At 44.3% G+C, this 24,234-nt stretch overlaps 1 protein-coding gene across 1 annotated transcript in view; it reads left to right on the top strand.

Annotated features, from left to right (window-relative positions):
• LOC126427975 (C3 and PZP-like alpha-2-macroglobulin domain-containing protein 8) overlaps nucleotides 1–24,234 on the top strand; it is an 829,074-nt gene that overhangs the window by 162,523 nt on the left and 642,317 nt on the right. The window contains exon 2 of the mRNA XM_050089861.1: nucleotides 16,728–16,852. Coding sequence (XP_049945818.1) covers nucleotides 16,755–16,852 — 98 coding nt within the window. The 5' untranslated portion in view covers nucleotides 16,728–16,754. The remainder of the gene's footprint in view (nucleotides 1–16,727; nucleotides 16,853–24,234) is intronic.

Below are 24,234 nucleotides of genomic sequence, written 5' to 3'. Positions count from 1 at the left end.
CGCGCCGTCCCACATTGTGTGTTCTGGTGTGCCCACACTGCCACAGGCCCTGCTATCATGCACCAGTCTTTTGATTTTGTATAGATGCATAGCACATGGGCCATGGCCAATCAGGAGACGTACCAGTCGACTCGACGGGTTAAGAAATCTCTTTCTTATTCTCTCCCTGATGTCAGGAGGAAATGTGTATTTTCTCCTGACCGTACCCTAATGTCTCATTCATTTTGCCAATGCTGTAATACGCGCCATTTTATTACATTTTTAAGATTTGCCTCAGTTCCAAGCATCCTTCGTACTTTCTTTAATCGGTAATCCTAATTTCCAAGTCTACTAGGCAAATTCTTTGAATTACTAACGAAGCCTCATTTGGGCATAGTGCACTAGGCGGCCGTTAATCTTAGTAGCACTCCTTGTTGATGTCATTTCACAACTTGTGCCAACCTATGAGCCCAGATGCTCACACCATATCCTGCGACTGATTCTACACTGAAGAACCAAAGAAACTGGTACACCTTCCTAATATCGTGTTGAGCTCCCGTGAGCACGTAGAAGTGCCGCAAGAAGACTTGGCGTGGACAAATGTCTGAAGTAGTGCTGGAGGAAACTGACACCATGAATCCTGCAGGGCTGACCATAAATCCGTAACAGTATGAGGGGGTTGAGATCTCTTCTGAACTGCACGTTGCAAGGCATCTCAAATATGCTCAATGATGGTCATGTCTGAGGAATCTGGTGGTCAGCAGAAGTGTTTAAACTCAGAAGAGTGTTTCTGGAGCCACTCTGTAGCAATTGTGGACGTGTGGCTTGTCGCATTTTCCTGTTGGAACTGCCTAAGTCCGCTGGAATGCATGACGGACATGAATGGATGCAGGTGATCAGATAGGACGCTTACGTATGTGTCACCTGTCAGAGTCGTATCTAGACGTATCAGGGGTCCCATATCACTCCAACTGCACACGCCTCACACTATTACAGAGCCTCAACCAGCTCGAATAGTTCCCTGCTGAAATTCAGGGCCCATGGATTCATGAGGTTGTCTCCGGCCTCTTACACGTCCATCCGGTTGATACAATTTGAAAAGAAACTCTTCCGACCAGGCAACATGTTTCCAGTCAGCAACAGTCCAATGTTGGTGTTGACGGTCCCAGGCAAGGCGTAAAGCTTTGTGTCGTACAATGATCAAGGGTACACCAGTGGACCTTCATCTCTGAAAACCCATATAGATGACGCTTCGTCGAATGGTTTGCACGCTGACACTTGTTGATAGCCCAGCATATGAAATCTGCAGAAATTTTGCGTAAGGGTGCACTTCTGTCAAGTTGAAGGATTCTCTTCAGTCGTCGTTGTTACCGTTCGTGCAGGGTCTTTTTCCAGCCACAGCAATGTCGGAGAGTTGATTTTTACCGCATTCTTGATATTCAAGGTACACTCGTGGAATGATTGTACGGGAAAATCCCCACTTCGTCGCTACCTTGGAGATGCTGTGTCCTATCGCTCATATGCCGACTATAACACCATGTCCCAACTCGCTTAAATCTTGATAACCTGCCGTTGTAGCATTAGTAACCAATCTGACAACTGCTACAGAAACTTGTCTTTCACAGGCGTTGCTGACAGCGGCACCGTACTCTGCCTGTTTACATATCTCCGTATTTGCATACGCATGCCTATCATATATTCTTTTGGCGCTTCATTGTAATATAGATTGGTGTTATACTCTGACTGTCTTCAAGAGAAATCGAAATTTCCTACTTGCAATGGTTATAACTTTATTCATCACGTTTGTACCTTTCCTGCGTGCTTCCACTGCGTGATGTGCAAAGTTACGATCTTCGTCCAGAAATACCCCTCAATATCTCGTTACTGCGCTTGTCCTAATCGTTACATCATTTAATTTCATTTCGGAGCTGCTTACTAGGTTCCCTTTCATCGGAAGCTACACCGTTTTGTGAGGTGGCAGTGCACTTCAACACCAACCCCTATTCAAAATATCCACGGGTGTGCTGCCGGTCTATAGTGTCCAACGGGCACAATATTTCGGCGATCATACATGTCGCCATCATCAGGTGAACTGACGGACTGAGCTCCTGTGAACGTGCCGGCACGGAGATCCGTACACTATGGCTGCTCAGAGGGAACTGGGTTCGGTCGCGGCGGCGGCCGATTTAAATACCCTCCGCCCGCGGCGCGCTCCCTCCTCTGCCCGCGCCCCGCGCCACGGTCGCGCGGTAGAACAGATTGCGACGGCGTCTGAGATGACGTCGGTGTGATGGCTCTGTCCGCCGAGGTCGTCACAACTATACGTTTGCTCGATTTACTCTTGATTAACCCGATTGCTGGTTCCCAAGCCTTGCTAAGATTATAACCACAGTCACGGTTTATGATGTGCGAATTGGTGCGAATTTCGATGGCCTCTCTAACAACGCTGTCCCAGTATCTCGACGTCTGTACCAGAATCCTCGTGCGGTCATACTCCATGGCGTGATTTTCCGACAAACAATGTTCAGCGACCGCTGACTTGCTCGGATACATCAGTCGAGTGTGCCTCTGGTGTTCACGGCATCGATGCTCGACGGTACGCATCGTCTGACCAATATACGACTTGCCACATTGACACGGAATCTGGTACACGCCGGCCTTCCTCAAACCGAGGTCATTTTTGGCGCTCCCCACCAGTGCACGAGTTTTATTTGGAGGACAAAACACAGTTCCGACCCGGTGTTTCTTCAGAATGCGGGCGATTTTCCCCGAGAGTGTGCTTGTGTATGGAATAAATGCAGTGCCTACCTCCTCCCTCGTCACACTATAGACCGGCAGCACACCTGTGGATATTTTGATTATGAAATACGCCGGGAGAAACTCAAGAATCACACCAACCCTTAAGTTTGCGGAGGGCCATATTACATTTTTCTTCGTAATTCTTCTGGAGTCACCACTTACAACGAACAGAACATTATTAGCAAATGCCACCAGTCCGTTTGTGTTATGGCTGTCATGTAATTTCTATAGTATGGGCTCCTGTGCTAGATAGCAAAACTCCAGACCACACAGTGATCCCTGTGGGCAGCCGATTGTTATTGTTTTGGTTATTTTCTATCCTTGGCCTGTTAAAGAAGCGTATTGCATGTGGCAATAATCTCTCAGACAGATATACAGCGCTTCTGGGCACTCCATATCCTAAGGCGACCAAAGAAAGATGACCACCATAGGTTATCGAAAGCAAAAGCAATATTGATCACCATCGTCAGAGCTTATGTAGAAGGAGTATCTGTCGCTAGCGAAATTGACTTACAACTTGCCCCTTCTACACCTGCACTGGTGAGGCTCATCCCTCATAGCAGTCTGTGATCTTGTAATCCATTGCATAGTAGTTTTTCACATATCTTGCAGACAATGCTCGATAGACGAATTGGTCTGTAGGAGTGAAGTTGGACACTAGGATCTGGAGCGAAGTCGACGTTCTAACTCGTCCCAAAGCTGTTCCATTGGGTTTAGGTGCATTCTATTGGCAGGTTAATCCATTTCAGTAGAGGTATTGTCCACAAACAAACGTATCACTGATGCTGCTTGAAGAGGGGGTCATACGCATATGAAAAACCCCTGCAATAGAAAGTACTCACTGCTGTAAAATGTGTTCATATGCTTCGAATTTACCGCCTTTTTAAGCTCTATAACGGAGACCACAGCCTAACCATGAAAGACATCCCCAATACGGTGGTATCACCTCCAATGTGGTTCACTGTTGGCATTATGTGTGACGGGAGGAAAACTTCTCCAGGCACTCCCCATACCCAAACCTTTCCATATCATTACTGCAGGCACACAATGATACATCACACCAAATCACACACTTCCAGTCATACACTGTCCAGCGCTGTGGCATACCACTGACTACAGAAGTGTGTGGTCAATGAAGGGCTGCTCATGCATTGTACCCCATTACTTTTCATTCCATAGGCACAGGCATTGCGCCAACTGGACCTCTGGTAGCACTTTGAAATTTACGAGAGATTCCGTCCACTGATTTCATGCGATTTTCTGCAACCACCCTCTGCTGTGCTCGACTGTACCAGTCTGTCAGTAGATGAGGTCTGCCAGGCCTTGGTGTGGGTGATTGTTCCTTCGAAATTTACACTTGACAGTCACATCCTCAACAGTTGACCTGGACAGAAATAGAAGGGTTGGGATGTTGTTGGTGTCACTAAGGTGACATCCAACAAGTAGTCCACATTCAAAGCCACAGATCAACCTGTTCTGCTACTACTGCTTCTCTGCTGGTAATACAACATTCTCTGCACCCTTTCATCTTGATTGGTCCACCTATCATGACATCTATTGCTCAATTAACAATTAAATTAGGGTCCCCATACACATCTGATGAGATAGTGTAAACTGAACGATAAAAGCAATGGACCAAATACTGAACCTTGGGGTACAATAATTTCAATTAGTAGACAGTTCAGTTCTAAGACAATTATTTATCAGCACACATTAATACAAGGGTACATCTCTCCATATAAATTCAGAAAGTTATTATGAGAAGTGATTTTTGGCTTTTCCTAAAGTAGTGTTGTAGGTCCTCTGCTGCTCCTTATCTACACTCATGCTCATAAATTAAGAATAATTGTGAAACAACGCTCTGGTGGGCAGTTTTCAGGTTTAAAACACCTTGAGGTATGACCATGTGGTGCATTTGACCTGCGGTCGTCGCACGGTGGCGCAGGCAGCAGTCCACATACACAGAGGTGTGTGGGTGCATGTCAGAGTACGGTGCACTGAGTAAGTGTGCAGACGTTTTCAGAAGTGCTAATGGTGACAGTGTGTTGAAAATGGCCCAAAAAACACATACTGATCACGTTATGAGAGGTGGAATAGTAGGGCGACTGGTGGCTGGTCAAACACAGCAGGTCGTATCACGATCCTTCTCTGTGCCAGAAAGTGTGATCTCCAGATTATGGCAACGATTCCAGCAGACAGGAAACGTGTCCATGCACTACAGTACGGGACGTCCACAGTGTACAACATCACAAGAAGACCGATATCTCACCATCAGTGACCGCAGACGGCCACGGAGTACTGCAGGTAGCCTCTCTCTGGACCTTACCGCAGCCACTGGAACAGTTGTCTCCAGACACACAGTCTATAGACGACTGAACAGACAAGGTTTATTCGCCCAGAGACCTGAAAGGTGCATTCCATTGATCCCTGGTCGCAGGAGAGCCCGTAAACCCTGGTGTCAAGAACACAGTACACGATCATTGGAACAGTGGTCCCACCTTATGTTCACAGATGAGTCCAGGTATAATCTGAACATCGATTCTCGCCGGGTTTTCATTTGCCAGATACCAACCCTTTAATGTCCTTGAAAGGGAACTGTATGGAGGTCGTGGTTTCATGGTGTATGGTGGGATTTTGATTGGTGCACGTACACCCCTGCATTTGTTTGACAGAGGAACTAACAGGTCAGGTGTATCGGGACGTCATTTTGCACCAGTATGTCTGCCTTTTCAGGGGTACAGTGGGTGCCACCTCCCTCCTGATGGATGATAACGCACGGCCCCACCGAGCTAACATCGTGGAGGAGTACCTTGAAACAGAAGATATCAGGCGAATGGAGTGGCCAGCCTGTTCTCCAGACCAAAACCCCATCGAGCAAGTCTGGGATGCTCTCAGTCGACGTATCGCTGCATGTCTTAAAAACCCCTACGACACTTCAGGAGGTCTGACAGCCACTGCAGCAATAATGGGAGGCTATACCCCAGCAGCTGCTCGACCCTCTGACCCAGAGTACGCCAACCCGTTGTGCATGCTGATCATATCACCTATTGATGTAGGGGTACATGCACAGGAAACAGTGGCGTTTTGTAGCACATGTATTTCGGGATGGTTTTCTCAACTTATCACCAATACTGTGGACTTACAGATCTGTGTCGTGTGTCTTCTGAATGTGCCTATGCTATTAGCGCCATTTTTGTGTAGTGCCACGTTGTGTGGCACCACATTCTGCAATTATCCTTAATTTGTGAGCATGAGTGTATATAAACGGTTAAGGAGACAATATAAGCAGCCGTGCCAGAATGAGATTTTCACTCTGCAGCGGAGTGTGCGCTGATATGAAACTTCCTGGAAGATTAAAACTGTGTGCCGGACCGAGACTCGAACTCGGGACCTTTGCCTTTCGCGGGCAGAACTAAAGCTGTGAGGGCGGGGCGTGTGTCGTGCTTGGGTAGCTTAGTTGGTAGAGCACTTGCCCGCGAAAGGCAAAGGTCCCTAGTTCGAGTCTCGGTCCGGCACACAGTTTTAATCTGCCAGGAAGTTTCATAAGCAGCCGTGTCAGACTGTTTGCAGATGATGCTTTCATTTATCGTCTAGTAAAATCATCACAAAATCAAAACAGATTGCAAAACGCTGTAGAAAATATTTGTGTCTGACGTGGAAATTGGCAATTGACCCTAAATACCGAAAAATGTGAGGCCATCCACATGAGTGGTGAAAGGAATCTGTCGAACTTTGGTTACAAGATAATTCACTCAAACCTAAATACAGTAAATTCAACTGGGTACCTAGGATTTACGAGTACGAACAGTTTAAATTGAGAAAAACACATAGAAAATGTTGTGGGGACGGCAAACCAAAGATTTCGTTTTATTGGTAGAACAATAAGAAGGTGCAACAGATCTACTAAAGACGCTGCCTACACTATGCCTGTCTATCATCTTTTGGAGTACTGGTGTGTGGTCCTGGATTCCTGGCAGACTGGCTCTGAGCACTATGGGACTTAACTTCTGAGGTCATCAGTACCCTAGAACTTAGAACAACTTAAACCTAACAAAACTAAGGACATCACACACATCCATGCCCGAGGCAGGATTCGAACCTGCGAATGTAGCGGTCGCGCGGTTCCAGACTGAAGCGCCTAGAACGGCTCTGCCATGCCAGACAGGATTAACCGAGTACATCGACAAATTTCAAAGGATAGCAGCGCGTTTTATATTACGGCGAAACAGGGTACCGCGTGTCAAGGACATGATACAGGATCGGGGTGGACATCATTAAAACAAAGGCATTTTTCTTTGCAGCGGAATCTTCACACGAAATTTCAGTCAGCAGCTTTCTCCTCCGAATTCTAAAATATTTACCTACAAAGGGAGAAAAGATCACCATAATAAAACAGAGAAAGTCAGATGTTTAACACAAAGATATAGGTATATCGATAAACCCTCTGCCAGGCACTTACGTGTGATTTTCAGAGTACCCATGTTGATGTATATGTAGCTGTAGTTGTAGATAGTGTAAACTTAACGATAAAAGCAAGGGACCAAACACTGAGCCTTGAGGAACAGTCAATTTTTCAGTTCTAAGACAATTATTTATCAGCACACATTCATACAAGGGTACACCTCTTCACATAAATTCAGGTAGTTAGTATGAGCTCTAAGTAATATTTCCGACTGTGTCATCAACAATGCGATGAGGGAGATTCGTGTGTGTCGCATGGGGACCTCACACCTTAATTTGCGTCGCGACGTCGGGAGATTACAGCAGCCAGAGGTCTCTCGCTCGCGGCGGCGGTACAAATCCGGAGCGGCGGTTTTGTTTCACAACAGGTTGCCCCTCCCAGCGGGGACAGACGGAGAGAGGCGGGTAGTTGATTTCTGGGGCCCTGGCGTGCTGTTAGCTCGCCGTCCGCTCCCGGGGGAAATTAGCAGCCGACCTGACTCCCGAGCCTCCTGCACTCTTGCTGTCTTTGAAGCTCCTTATTCGCCGGCAGCAGTACAAGAATAACACCCCTCGCTTGGTCCTGTTGTACGTCCAGCACACAGGGGAACGGCGTACCACCTTTGCGTCCTAATTAACTATTAACTGTTTCATTCATTAACTCTCTTTCGTGTATCCCGACCCACAGGGCGGTATAAAAAGTCAAAGTAGACAGTACAAATTTTTCCAGGTGCCAGGAGTACTTTCTCTCTCAGGGGTCCATAAGAACTTACACTACTAGCCATTAAAATTGCTACACCAATAAGAAATGCAGATGACAAACGGGTGTTCGTTGGCCAATATACTATCCTTGAACTGGTATGGGATTACATTTTCACGCAATTTGGGTGCATAGATCCTGAGAAATCAGTACCCAGAACAACCACCTCTGGCCGTACGGAAATGGAAATGTCGTGTGGCTACGGCCTCCCGTCGGGTAGACCGTTCGCCTGGTGCAGGTCATTCGATTTGACGCCACTTCGGCGACCTGTGCGTCGATGGGGATGAAATGATGATGATTAGGACAACACAACACCCAGTCCCTGAGCGGAGAAAATCTCCGACCCAGCCGGGAATCGAACCCGGGCCCTTAGGATTGACAGTCTGTCACGCTGACCACTCAACTACCGGGGCTCTGGCCGTACGGCCTTGATACGCCTGGGCATTGAGTCAAAGAGAGCTTAGATGGCGTGTACAGGTACAGCTGCCCATGCAGCTTCAACACCATACCACAGATCGTCAAGAGTAGTGACTGACGTATTGTGGAGAGCCAGTTGCTCGGCCACCATTGACGAGACGTTTTCAGTTGATGATAGATCTGGAGAATGTGCTGGCCAGGGCAACAGTCGCACATTTTCTGTGTCCAGAAAGGCCCGTACAGGACCAGCAACATGCGGTCGTACATTATCCTACTGAAATGTAGAGTTTCGCAGGGATCGAATGAAGGGTAGAGCCACGGGTCGTAACACATCTAAAATGTAACGTCCATGTTCAGAGTTTCGTCAGTGCGAACAAGAGGTGACCGAGACGTGTAACCAATGGAACCCCATACCGTCATGCCAGGTGATACGCCAGTATGGCGATGACGAATACACGCTTCCAATGTGCGTTCACCGCGATGTCGCCAAACACGCATGCGACCATCACGATGCTGTAAACAGAACCTGGATTCATCTGAAAAAATGATGTTTTGCCATTCGTGCACCCAGGTTCGTCGTTGAGTACACCATCGTAGGCGCTGCTGTCTGTGATGGAGCGTCAAGGGGAACTGCAGCCATGGTCTTCGAGCTGATGGTCCGTGCTGCTCCAAACGTCGTCGAACTGTTCGTGCCTATAGTTGTTGTCATGCAAACGTCCCCATCTGTTGACTCAGGGATCGAGACGTGGCTGCACGATCCGTTACAGCCATGCGGATAAGATGCCTGTCATCCCGACTCTAGTGATATGAGGCCGTTAGGATCCAGCATGGCGTTCCGTATTACCCTCCTGAATCCACCCATTCCATATTCTTCTAGCAGTCATTGGATCTCGGCAACGCGAGCAGCAATGTCGCAATACGATAAACCCCAATCGCGATAGGCTACAATCCGACCTTTATCAAATTTGGAAACGTGATTCTACGCATTTCTCCTCCTTACCAGAGGCATCACAACAACGTTTCACCAGGCAGCGCCGGTCAACTGCTGTTTGTGTATGAGAAATCGGTTGGGAACTTTCCTCATGTCAGCACGTTGTAGGTGTCGCCACCGGCGCCAACCTTGTGTGAATGCTCTGAAAAGCTAATCATTTGCATATCGCAGCATCTTCTTCCTGTCGGTCAAATTTCGCGTCTGTAGCACTCCAACTTCGTGGTGTAGCAATTTTAATGGCCAGTAGTATAATTATGTATGTAGACAGTTCACCGTCCCACGTATCGAGAATCTCTACGATTTTTGCCTGTTAACGACATTGACACTGGAAGGATATCCAAAACAATAAAGTCTGCTCGAAGACCCCTCGGTACTGACCGGCCGCCGTGTCATCATCAGACCACAGGCGTCACTGGATATGCAGGGGCAACGGTCAGCACACCGCTCTCCTAGCCGTTGTCAGTTTACGAGACCGGAGCCGCTACTTCTCAATCAAGTAGCTCCTCAGTTTGCCTCACTAGGGCTGAGTGCACCCCGCTATCCAACAGCCCTCTGCAGAGCAGATGGTCACCCATCCAATTGCTATGCCAGCCCAGCTTAACTACCGAGCGAGGTGGCGCAGTGGTTAGCACACTTGACTCGAATTCGGGAGGACGACGGTTCAATCCCGTGTCCGGCCATTCTGATTTGGGTTTTCCGTGATTTCCCTAAGTCACTCCAGGCAAATGGCGTTATGGTTCCTTTGCCAGGGCACGGCCGATTTCCTTCCCCGTCCTTCCCCGGTCCGTTGAGACCGATGACCTCGCTGTTTGGTCTATTCCTCCAAAAGACCCAATCCCTCCCCCCCCCCCCCCCAGCTTAACTTCCGTCTTCTCCGCGAACCGGTGTTACCACTGCGGCAAGGCCTTTGGCTGGAATGATATCGGTCCCCGAAATTCCAAGACTTTGAGGAATATTTTAATTTAAGGTTTGAAGTTGGACATAAATGATGAAAGAAATTTATTTCTGTCATATAACAATAAATAAAAATTTTTAAAGATTTAATGACAGGTACCTTCATGAAGGTGTGTTCCTAAGCAATTGAAGGTAGTTTGCCGGCCGCTGTGACCGAGCTGTTCTAGGCGCTTCAATCCAGAACCACGCGGATGCTACGGTCGCAGGCTCGAATCCTGCCCCGGGTATGGATGTGTGTGATGTCCTTTGGGAAGTTAGGTTTAAGTAGTTCTACGTCTAGGGCACTGATGACCTCAGATGTTAAGCCCCATAGTGCTTAGAACCATTTGAGCCATATGAAGGTAGTTTTTTCATTGCCATAGCCATTTCGCTTCCAATATTTGAGAAGCATCTTCAGTCGTCTGTACTAGATGTTTATTTTTATACTTATAGAAAACGTCTTTTTATACTTATAGCAACTGGTACACCTGCCTAATATCTTGTAGGGCGCCGGCGAGCACGAAAAAGTGCGGCAACACGACGTGGCTAGCACTCGTCTAATGTCTGAGGTAGTGCTAGAGGGAACTGACACCATGAAACCTGCAGGACCGTCCATAAATCCGTAACAGTACCAGGGGGTCTAAATCTGTTCTGAACAGCACGTTATAATGCATCCCAGATATGCTTAATAATGTTCATGTCTAGACAGTTTAAACTCAAACAGTGTTACTGGAACCACTCTTTAACAATTCTGGACATGTGACGTGTCGCATTGTCCTGCTGGGATTGCCGAAGTCCGTCGGAAAACACAATGGACATGAATGAATAAAAATGATCAGACAGGATGCTTAACTTACGTATCACCTGTCACAGCCGTATCTAAACGTATCAGGAGTCCCATGTAACTCCAACTGCACACACCCCACAGGATTACAGAGCCTCCACCAGCTTGAACAGTACCCTGCGTACATGCGGAGTCCATGTATTCATGACGTTGTCTCCATACACGTCCATTCCCTAGATACTATTTGAAACGAGACACCTCCGACCAGGCAACATGTTTCCTGTCATCAACAGTCCAATGTCGGTGTTGACGAGCCCAGAAGAGGCGAAAACCTTTATGTCGTGCAGTCATCAAGGGTACACGAGTTGACCTTCGGCTCCAAAAGGCCATATCGATGATGTTTCATTGAATGGTTCTCATGCTGACACTCGTTGATGGCCCAGCACTGAAATCTGCAGGAAATTTGCGGAAGTGTTTCACTTCTGTCACGCCCAACGATTCTCTTCAGATGGCGTTGGTCCCGTTCTTGCAGGATCTTTTTCCAGCCTCAGCGATGTTGGAGATTTGATGTTTTACCAGACTCCTGATATTCACAGTACACTCGTGAAATGGTCGTACTGGAAAATTCACACTTGATCGCTACCTCGGAGATGCTGTGTCCCATTGCTCATGCGCCGATTATAACGCCGCTCTCTTAAATTTTGATAACCTACCACTGTAGCTGCAATAACCGATCTAACAACTGCAGTTGTCTTATATAGGCGTTGCCGACCGCAGCACCATATTCTGCCTGTTTACAGATTTCTGTATTTGAAGAGGTACGCCTGTACGAGTTTCTTTCGCGCTTCAGTGTGTTTTTATCATTGTGCACATCTGTGGCAAATTACCTTTCGAACTATATAAGATTCACTGGCGTCCTTGCACAATTAATATAAAAAAATCGGTGCTTCAGTTTCCGTGTTCACCTATTAATACCATGACTAAAGAGTAAATGTACTGCTAAAAGGATGTAAGACTTCCATGATGCGTATAGCGGCCTCTGCAAGAAGTGGAATTATTGAGTTTCCACAACATTCTTACTGCATGCTTCTGCTGAATAACAAATTTATTTCGTCGTCGTAGGCTGGAATTCGATTCCAAGTATGCAGAGCTTGTTCCTGGAGACAACAAGCATTTCAGCGTGTGTAGGTGATGGAGATTCATTCCTTGTAGCTTGGCCTCTTCGTGTCTGCGGCGTTTTCCTTCAAACCAGTTGACAGGGGTTAGATGTGGTGTTCTCCTCCAGTGAACGGTTCACAGCACATTCTTCAAGTGTTGGTGTGTACACTACTGGCCATTAAAATTGGTACACAACGAAGATGGCGTGCTAAAGATGCGTAATTTAACCGACAGGAGAAGATGCTGTGATATCCAAATGATTAGCTTTTCAGAGCATTCACACAAGGTTGGCGCCGGTGGCGACACCTACAACGTGCTGATATGAGGAAAGTTTCCAATAGATTTCTCATACACAAACAGCAGTTGACCGGCGTTGCCTGGTGAAACGTTGTTGTGATGCCTCATGTAAGGAGGAGAAATGCGTACCATCACGTTTCCCACTTTTATATAGGTCGGATTGTAGCCTATCGCGATTGCGGTTTATCATATCGCGACATTTCTGCTCGGGTTGGTCGCGATACAATGACTGTTAACAGAATAAGGAATCGGTGGGTTCAGGAGGGTAATACGGAACGCCGTGCTGGATCCCAACGGTCTCGTATCACTAGCAGTCGAGATGACAGGCATCTTATCCGCACGGCTGTAACGGATCGTGCAGCCACATCTCGATCCCTGAGTCAACAGATTTGCAAGACAACAACCATTTGCACGAACAGGTCGACGATGTTTGCAGCAACATGGTGTATCAGCTCGGAGACCATGGCTCCGGCTACTCTTGACACTGCATCACAGACAGTAGCGCCTGCGATGTTGTACTCAACGATGAACCTGGGTGCACGAATGGCAAAACGTCATTTTTTCGGATGAATCCAGGTACTGTTTACAGCATCATGACGGTCGCATCCGCATTTGGCGACATCGCGGTGAACGCACATTGGAAGCGTATCAACCGGCGTGATGGTATGGGGTGCCATTGGTTACACGTCTTGGTCACCTCTTGTTCGTATTGACGGCACTTTGTACAGTGGACGTTACATTTTCGATGTGTTACGACCCGTGGCTCTACCCTTCATTCGATCCCTGCAAAACCCTGCATTTCAGCAGGATAATGCACGACCCCATGTTGCAGGTCCTGTACGGGCCTTTCTGGATAGAGAAAATGTTTGACTGCTGTACTAGCCAGCACATTCTCCAGATCCCTCACCAACTGAAAACGTCTGGTCAATGGTGGCCGAGCGACTGGCTCGCCACGATAAGCCACTCACTACTCCTGATGAACTGTGGTATCGTGATGAAGCTGCATGGGAAGCTATACCTGTAGACACCATCCAAGCTCAGTTTGACTCAATGCTCAGGCGTATCAAGGCCGTTATTACGGCCAGAGGTGGTTGTTCTGAGTACTGATTTCTCAGGATATATGCACCCAAATTGCGTGAAAATGTAATCACATGTCAGTTCTAGTATAATATATTTGCCCAATGAATACCCATTTATCATCCGCATTTCTTCTTGGTGTAGCAATTTTAATGGCCAGTAGTATAATTAACTGGTGATGAAGTTTTGCTCCATCAACTGCGAAAATGTAGTTAGGGATGAACTACTGTAGTTTCGTTTCCCTGTTTTGTGAGGGATGTCAGGAAGAAAAGGTCTCGTGAAGATTTGAAACTAAGAATGAAGATTGTTGGAAGTCGCTAAGTGCCCATCCTGTAACTGTGGTCACATGATCGCACCCCAGGTTATCCATTTAGTAGTATAGATCCGACGACTCCAGTTTAACTTTGCTCTGCAGGCCTTCAGTGTTTTTTTCACACAATAATTCGTTTAATTTTTGACAATTAGTGTAAATTTTTGGTGCCAGCATATCACTTGCTTTCTTAAATAATTATAGCTCTAGTCTGTATCTCGATGAGACTTAGATTGTTTGCTATAAATCGACTGTAGGTTTATTCCTCTATCATTTTATAATCTGCCCTGGATGTGTTGTCGGGTTTTGACCCTTCATTAGTATTCATATAGCCAGGTTACATATGCAATACAATGAGTAGTGCTTTATTCATGGCTGTAATTTACTGAATTATTTTTTCAGTACAAATTTTAGTCGTTAGTTGCAGATAAATTTTATTATACTTTACTGGTTTCGACAAATTAATTTGTCATCTTCAGAAGCCTACAAAATTAACGACATTATAAATATTTGCTCCTTGGATATACACTTATGTGAAGTATAAAAAGTATATTACACATACTTACTTAGTTTAGCATTTAATATCGTACTTATTTTTGAAAAATGACATCAATGTGTCCTTTACCACCAATAATGCTACAAAGTTGCTTTTTATACACGATGAGAATCTCGAATTGATGAATTTCTCAAATCTGGAGTATATAAAATACAATACAACGTAATACAACGTTTCTATCTAGGACAGATAGGGAAGGCCTTTAACACCTGTTTTTGTGAGCACTTGCTCAACAAACAGAATTTTATGGAAATTGTACAAGTAATTGACAAAGGCTTCAAAATGAATCCCTTAGAAAACTTCGAAATTTATGAACATTCTGACCTAAATTCAAAAGATTTGTTGAATGATCAGTTTGCATTAAAAAAACAGACCCTATTTTGATTGTATATCATCTCTTATAAAATGTGGAAATTAGCTGATGATTTTTATATGTTAGTATCATGTGTCATATTTTTTCAAATGTATTATATATAACTTATTTATATTATATATAACTTATTTATATGCCTTAGTTACAGTTTTATAGGTGTTTTTATATATGTTTCTTGCTGCTAGCCCAACAGATACACGTATGTGATTTAGTTATTGTAAATTTCCAAACAGTCTTTAAAATAATCACATACAATATGTAAATTTCTGAACATACCATGGAATTATCCTTCTATGAAGAATATATTGATAAACTCAGTAACTTTCTGTAACAAATTTTTTATAATTCACATGAGTATATAGCCAAGGTCTAAGAATTTATAATATCGCTAATTTTGTAGGTTTCTGAAGGTGAAAAAATAAATTTGTCAAAACCAGTAAAGCATAATAACATTTATTTGCAACTGATGACCAAAAATATCCTGAAAAAACGGTGATTACTGTATACAATACCTTGCACTCACGTGTAATGAGCTTTACATTCAAATAACCTGCTAATAAACTACTTGTGATACTCAGTTCACTCGTGGCAGACAGGTGATAAGTTTTCAGCAAAGAAGAATTAATTTTAAAAAATGTAAAATAAAAGAGGGTGCCCAACCTGCTTGGCAATGTGTATACCTTCCCTTAACAATCTGTCCTTTCTCGTACAGTTAGCCACTTGCAAAGCAGGTGTTTAGGAAAGGCCTACATATTCATGAACGATCTAGTTATAATTTTCTATCTGTAGGGTTTATCACCTAAATAGTGGAGTGATTATATTCATAACTGAACACAAAATTTGGGAACAAAATAACAAAAACATTTTTACTCATTGAAAACTGATATTACAGCATTACTGTAACATATCATTTCTATGCTCAATTTAATAATAATTGTACAACATTAATCATAAAATGCATGTATATCAAGTGACACTGATATTACGAAAATTAAATTAAAACTGTGATACGCCTACACTCAAAACGAGTAGCAAATGAATGGAGTTTCTTAAATATCAAAATTATTTCATAATCTGCATGCATTATTAATAAATTATCGTAAATTAACATTTTTATTGTCAGTTCTCTTGATCACATTGAGGGGACTCTCAATAGTTTCCCACTTACAACTTTTATGTGACACAACACAACCAAAAGAAACAGAAAGTCAAAATCCAATGTTACTGTCAAAGAGTGGCTATTAAATATAGCAAAGTAAAGAGGAAAAGAAAAATAAGAATATACTCAGTATCGTATTACAAAGGTAACATATCAGATAGTCATAAAGTGCCATTTTGTTCACCAGTACCGACTGTATGCCTGCTCATACATGTTACTCATAAAGTGGTGCAGCTGTCTACTGACAATATATATAAACTGATTTTCCTTAAACATAACTCGCAAAGATACTATAACGAATGTCTGAGATACAGCCAGTTCGACGTCTGCCTCTGATCACATATCTTAATTTTCATGTCTTTTACTAATAGGTCTTCAATCTGATACTATATGCTGTCTTATGTTTTGCAGCCCCATATTTTGTAGTAGTGAAGATACATATCAATGGCTTAACATAAGACGAGGAAGATGGCATTCTGTTACGTTGTGCTGTGTACATTCTCATGATAATGATCAGTATTATGAACAAAAACATGAACTGAGTTTGTATTTGTTGCTGCTTCCACAGTTGATGTTGAGTCTAGCAAAATCCTCAGAGTATGCAGTTTCTTCCTAACGTACAATTGCAATGCCACAGATTTATTCATCTCCATGGGAAACGCGTCTCACCTACCACTGTCATTTTCTGTTTCAGAGATGCTAGAGTGACCAGACACCAGAGATGACTGCTGCCAAAGGAGGTGCCATGTTGGCTCTTCTGCAGTTGGCAGCACTGGCAGCCATGTTGCATCCTATGACTGCTGCGGAGACGTGTGACCAGTAAGTACTATCACTTAGTTTGCATCCTATATCACTAGTCAGCAGTAAGTATGTCTCTCACATTTGAATAACTTGAATAACAATTTAGTGGTCATAAACAATGGAATAAAATTTTAATTTAGGTTTCATAGAGATAGTGCTTGGAAAAGCCCTATGCGTCATGTTCAGCAGCATAAAACTGCTGGTTTATGCAGTGACTTAAACAAAACAATGCATAGCGCCTTGTCGACATTGAGGTCATCAGAGGCAGAGCTCAGTTTCGAACAGACAGCGAGTGTTGCAGCAAACAGACTAACTCATTTTCATGGGAATCGAGTTGGTATGTGTCGTACTCGATTTCGGGGCGGAAAGCTGCGCATAAATTACCAAAAACTTTCAGCACTGCAGCTTTTCGGTGGATAGAGAAAATAAATAAGCATATTTTTTTCGTTTTTTTCTCTAAATTACTTTGGGTTCTGTGCATTATCGTGCAAAATACAATCGCCGAAATGTACAATTGAAAATACAGAGTTATTCATCAACCCTGAGACATAAAAGTACTGTCATATGAAGGCAAGCATGAAGGAGACAAAGCTGATGATGTAGAAGTTGACAAATATGGAAACGATGGATGAACCGCTACCAGATGAGTACTGGATGTGTTTCCCAGAGCGGATTCGTCTACTGCACAAATATATTATGGATAAAAGAGACCACTTTGGCAGGGAGGGGTGTCTTGCATGTCTCAACGATTTAAGTGGCCATACCGTAGGTGCATCCACAATGGAAGTGTATCAGCCTGTATACGTGGACGAGGAAAAAAATAATTTTTTTCCCGGAATTCCCGGTTAAAAGTACATTTCCACCCAGGTGAAAACACACTTTTTCTGTGTTTAAGTAAAACTTATCAGTCTTTGAACTCAGGGAACCAAACGCGTTTTGGGAAGATGTCTGACGTGCAGCAACATGTACACTGCTTATTTCCATATTACGAAAGTATAAATTCGAATTTAACCGAACACCGCATGTTACTTACCAAAGCATTGAAATCGTGATTGTGATGAGCTTTTGTAAGCCTTTCATAGGTCACGTCACGTGAGCTCGCCAGCCGACGACAGCGGATATTTAGCACATAGGACACGTGATATAGTCGGCCAAAAGCAACATCACTGTTAGGTAATGCGAACACACAAATAGGGAAAGTTAATGGTTTAAATTAATATATGTAGTGTTGCTACAAGAAAAGAAAAGCTTTCACATATAATGTTGTCCCTTTTGCGTGTCTTAAACTTTAAGATACATCACACAAATGTGCCAGTAAAATGTTTAAGAACGACATAAATGTTAGAACTTCTGGGCTCCAAATTATTCAAAATAATCGTACTGAAAGAGTTAATTTTTAAATGAAGAGTCAAAAGCTCTGGGATTTATGAAATTCAGCGTACATTCTCGCACGTAGTTCATCTTGCGTAAAAGGAAATTTACTTTGAAAGTAACGCTTTTCAAACCAACATTCGCAATATTTTCCAGCGACCTGTTAGAAATAGGTTGGTTTCAGCACTTGCCAGAGAGCGCCTGATAACAAGCGTCTTACATAATGTCATAAAAGAAACAAGACGTTAGAGGACACTCTAAGTGCACGGGTATTTCGAGAACCATACTAAAATGCATAATTCGGCTTAAAGTGCACATTCCTATTTCCAGATTCGGATGTAAATATTGTTCGAGTACCAGTATTGTATTATCTCATGATTGGTTCTCTATTATGGCATTATGCCATACGTTCTATAAGATGAAAACATGCACCTGAAATGCAGCGAACAGTTTAAACTGGTAATAAATTGGCTGGTTTAGCGGAAAAGATAAGTAAAAACCAAATTTCTTTAGCAAATCGACAGAAATAACTTCATTGTTCTGCAATGCGATTAATGCTTGACTGTCAGAAAGGGAAAATAAAATAACATCCGAAATTAATAACATATTTTAGTCTACCATAATTATGTAATTCACTGGATAACTCCCGGTCACAGAAATCAGTTTTGTATTCATTTGACATGAGAGCAATAAACGAAAAGGAAACAGCAAAATCACCAAACGTAAATATGGGTCACGTGAGATTACCCACTTCCCCATTACAACTTAAGACTACTCTGTAGATCTGCACCGGATCTACGATATTTCCGAACCGGAGCAATACTAGATAGTGGCGACCCCCCCCCCCCCCCCAACCTTCGAGCGTCTGAGGTAGGACACCAAAAATTTAAAAAATTGACTTTTCAAAAAATGTCCATTTTGTAGCGCACATGTTTCTGAAGAGTCTGATACACAAAACATACGTGTTTGAGGAAATGGAAGACGTATTGTTTGGTCTTAAATTAACACACACCGAATAAGCGACACTGTTTGGGCACAAATGGTCATTTTTATAACACAACAGAATATAATCACGAAGTACCAATATCAAATTCCTATTAGGCCTACTACAAGCAAAACGTTTCATGTTCTTACCGGTCAATGTTACAAAAATTTAACTGAAAACTAAAACAATGAAAAATTCCCGAAATTCTAGAACAATCCCGGGATTTTTCCCGGTTTTCTCCCGGAAGAAAAAATTCCCGTTTTTTCCCGGATCTCCCGGTTGTCCCGGGTCGTATACACCCCGTATATCTGTTGAGAGGCCGGACTAATATATGGGCCCTGCAAAGGGACAGCAGCATTTACAGTAGTAGTAATTCCAATCCCAACGAAAGCATGGTTTTGATAGATGTGAATACTACGGTACTATCAGTTTAATAAGTCACAGCTGCGAAATACTGACACGAATTCTTTACAGTCGAATAGAAAACTTGTGGAAGCCAACAATGAGGACGATCAGTTTGGATTCCGTAGAAATGTTGGAACACGCGAGGTAGTACTGACCCTACGAATTATCTTAGAAGATAGGTTAAGGTAGGCAAACCCACATTTCTAGCATTTGTAGACCTAGAGAAAGCTTTTGACAATGTTGAGTGGTATATTGCCTTTCAAATTGTGAAGGTGGAAGGGGTAAAACACGGGGAGCGAAAGGCTATTTACAATTTGCACAAGAACCCGATGGCAGTTATAAGAGTCGAGTGGCATGAAAGGGAGACAGTGGTTCGGAAGGGAGTGAGACAGGGTTGTAGCCTTTCCCCGATGGTATTCAACGGGTATGTTGAGCAAATAGTAAAGGAAACCACAAAAAATTTGAAGCAGGAACTAAAATCCAAGGAGAAGAAATAAAAAGTTTGAGGTTTGCCGACGATATTGTAATTCTGTCAGAGACAGCAAAGCACCTGGAACAGCAGTTGAAGGGAATGGACAGTGTCTTGAAAGGAGGATGTAAAATGGAAGCAAAACGAGGCTAATGGAATGTAGTCAAAATAAATAACGAGATACTGAGGGAAATCAGATTAGGAAATGAGACACTTAAAGTAGTAGATGAGTTTTGCTTTTTGGGGAGCAAAACAACTGATGATGGTGAAGTAGAGAGGATATAAAATGTTGAGTAGCTAGGGCACAGAAATCGATTCTGAAGAAGAGAAATTTGTTAACATCGAGTATAAATTTAAGTGTCAGCAAGTCGTTTCTGAAAGTATTTGTATGGAGTGTAGGCATGTATGGAAGTGAAACATGGACGATAAATAGTTTACACAAGAAGAGAATAGAAGTTTTCGAAATGCAGTGCTTCAGAAGAATGCTGGAGATTAGATGGGTAGATTACGTAAGTAATGAGGAGGTACTGAATAGAACTGGGTTCAAATGGCTCTGAGCACTATGGGACTTAACATCTGTGGTCATCAGTCCCCTAGAACTTAGAACTACTTAAACCTAACTAACCTAAGGACGTCATACAACACCCAGTCATCACGAGGCAGAGAAAATCCCTGACCCCGCCGGGAATCGAACCCGGGAACCCGGGCGTGAGAAGCGAGAACGCTACCGCACGGCCACGAGCTGCGGGCTATTAGATTCCTTAATTGGGTACGCAGGCTAGAGAATCCACACACATCAAAAAAAGATTTGCATCACCTCGGTTCCGAGAGTTTCGGAATCTGTAAAGAAAATTTCCGCCTTTTTATTGCTCATGAAAACCACAAATTGCATGTTCTACCACCATACAGCGAGACCTTCAGAGGTGGTGGTCCAGACTGCTCTACACATCCGTACCTCTAACACCTAGTAGCACGCCCTCTAGCGCTGATGCCTGTATTCGTTGTAGCATACTATTCACAAGTTCATCAACGCACTGCTGGTCCAGATTGTCCCACTCATCAACGGCGATTCGGCGTAGATCCCTCAGAGTGGTTGGTGGGTCACGTCGTCCATAAACAGCCCTTTTCAATCAATCCCAAGCATGTTCGATAGGGTTCATGTCTGGAGAACATGCTGGCCCCTCTAGTCGAGGGATGTCGTTATCCTGAAGGATGTCATTCACAAGATGTGCATGATAAGGGCGCGAATTGTCGTACATGAAGACGAATCCTCGCCAATATGCTGCACATATGGTTGCACCATCGGTCGGAGGATGGCATTCACGTATCGTACAGCCGTTAAGGCGCCTTCCATGACCACCAGCGGCGTACGTCGTCCCCACATAATGCCACCACAAAACATCAGGTCACCTCCACCTTGCTACACTCACTGGAGACTGTGTCTAAGGTGATCAGCCTGACCGGGTTCCCTCCATGCACGTCTCCGACGATTGTCTGGTTGAAGGCAAATGCGACACTCATCGGTGAAGAGAAATTGACGCCAATCCTGACCGGTCCATTCGGCATGTTGTTGAACCCATCTGTACCCCACTGCATGGTGTCGTGGTTGCAAAGATGAACCTCGCCATGGACGTCGGGAGTGAGGTTGCTCATCACGCAGCCCATTGCACACAGTTTGAGTCGTAACATGGCTCACTGTGGCTGCACTAAAAGCATTATTCAACATGGTGACGTAGCTGTCAGGGTTCTTCCGAGCCATAATCTGTAGGTAGCGGTCATCCACTGCAGTAGCAGCCCTTGGGCGGCCTGAGCGAGGCATGTCATCAACAGTTCCTGTCTCTCCGTATCTCCTCCATGTCCGAACAGCATCGCTTTGGTTCACTCCGAGACGCCTGGACACTTCCTTTATTGAGAGCCCTTCCAGGCACAAAGTAACAATGCGGACGCGATCGAACCTCGGTATTGTCCGTCTAGACATGTTTGAACTACAGACAACACGAGCCGTGTACCTCTGGAATGACTGGAACTGATCCGCTGTCGGACCGCCTCCGTGTAACAGGTGCTGCTCATGCATGGTTGTTTACATCTTTGGGCGGGTTTAGTGACATCTGTGAACAGTCAAAGATACTGTGTCTGTGATACAATATCCACAGTCAACCCTTTACCTTCAGGATTTATGGGAACCGGGGTGATGCAAAATTTTTTTTGACTTCTGTAGAATTTAATAATTTTATTTAAAAAAATAATTTATGTACCCGTTTCTCAGAAACTATATAAGATACTTCTACAAAATTTTGTCTGCGTAATCTCTATGCGGACAGTAACATCCTCTCATGAGATTTTTCAAGATACCGAATAGCAAAATTTTTATATTTTTTTAATTCTAATTCTGTAAGCATAATATAAAATTCATGCAAAATTCCAAGTTCTTTGCCCCCTATTTCAGCCTACATTCAGAATTTCAAAATGTACTCTTGAGACAACATTCATTGCGTTTGTATAAAACAAGTGTGCAAAATTTCATAATTACACATTCTGAAAAAAAGTTATATAACTTTAAAATAACATAATTTTCAGGAAATACAGTTTCAAGTTCAATGAAACATTTTTTCTTGTGTCACCTCTTCAGAAGTCCCCAGATTTGTACTCAGGGTGCCCCTTCCATTCAAGGGCTCTCTTCTGGTTTCTTGTTTTCGCCCTTACTCCTAGAGCAGGTCTTCAACCGACTTCACAGCTGTAGATAAGGGCTATGAATTTATTTTACTCAGAATGCGTCGAGTGGAGTTTGCTATCCTGAAGCCTGTTCTCTCTAATATCTACGTCCTCTCTACGATGTCATCATTAAATACAAGAACTGCGCCATACGTTGCCGGCCGTGATGGCCGAGCGGTTCTAGGCGCTACCGTCTGGAACCGCGCGACCGCTACGGCCGCCGGTTCGAATCCTGCCTCGGGCATGGATGTGTGTGATGTCCTTAGGTTAGTTACGTTTAGGTAGTTCTAAGTTCTAGGGGACTGATGACCTCAGAAATAAAGTCCCATAGTGTTCAGAGCTATCTTTTGCGCCATACGTTGCAATTCTTACAACTGTATGAGATGAAAATGTGATTTTAGGGCATCGTTTCCACGTGAGTGAACTCAGAGACTCATTTGAATTCTGGGTTTCGCCATGAATCCATTTCATTTGAAGTTCAGGATCGGCCAGAAACCTTTAAGCCAGCTTGACAACACCCAGGACACAATTTGGAAGACTCTCGTTATGAATGTGGAGATTGCTATCCCTCTGAGGCTGTAGCTATTTACACTAGCTAATGTCACACAGGTTATGAATGGGATGTTCGTCTGTTGACTCCATGTGGAAATACGTAGCCCATATTGCACTTTTTCGTGTCACTTCCACTGGACAGATTCTCTCCGAGAGCCTTGCCATAAAACACTTGTATGATCTTCTTTGTGAGTCTGTTGTGTCTACCAGTGCTGTTTCCATCTTTGTGATTTGCTACTATTTCTAAGATACTGAACAGAGTCACAGGCGATTTATAACCAAACAGTATATATCACAGCCTTCTAGATACATCTACACTCCTGGAAATGGAAAAAAGAACACATTGACACCGGTGTGTCAGACCCACCATACTTGCTCCGGACACTGCGAGAGGGCTGTACAAGCAATGATCACACGCACGGCACAGCGGACACACCAGGAACCGCGGTGTTGGCCGTCGAATGGCGCTAGCTGCGCAGCATTTGTGCACTGCCGCCGTCAGTGTCAGCCAGTTTGCCGTGGCATACGGAGCTCCATCGCAGTCTTTAACACTGGTAGCATGCCGCGACAGCGTGGACGTGAACCGTATGTGCAGTTGACGGACTTTGAGCGAGGGCGTATAGTGGGCATGCGGGAGGCCGGGTGGACGTCCAGCCGAATTGCTCAACACGTGGGGCGTGAGGTCTCCACAGTACATCGATGTTGTCGCCAGTGGTCGGCGGAAGATGCACGTGCCCGTCGACCTAGGACCAGACCGCAGCGACGCACGGATGCACGCCAAGACCGTAGGATCCGACGCAGTGCCGTAGGGGACCGCACCGCCACTTCCCAGCAAATTAGGGACACTGTTGCTCCTGGGGTATCGGCGAGGACCATTCGCCACCGTCTCCATGAAGCTGGGCTACG

The sequence above is a fragment of the Schistocerca serialis genome, chromosome 12, assembly GCF_023864345.2.
Source record: "Schistocerca serialis cubense isolate TAMUIC-IGC-003099 chromosome 12, iqSchSeri2.2, whole genome shotgun sequence".
In the NCBI taxonomy this organism is placed as follows: Eukaryota; Metazoa; Arthropoda; class Insecta; order Orthoptera; family Acrididae; genus Schistocerca; species Schistocerca serialis.
This window is presented reverse-complemented; position numbering and strand designations above follow the sequence as displayed.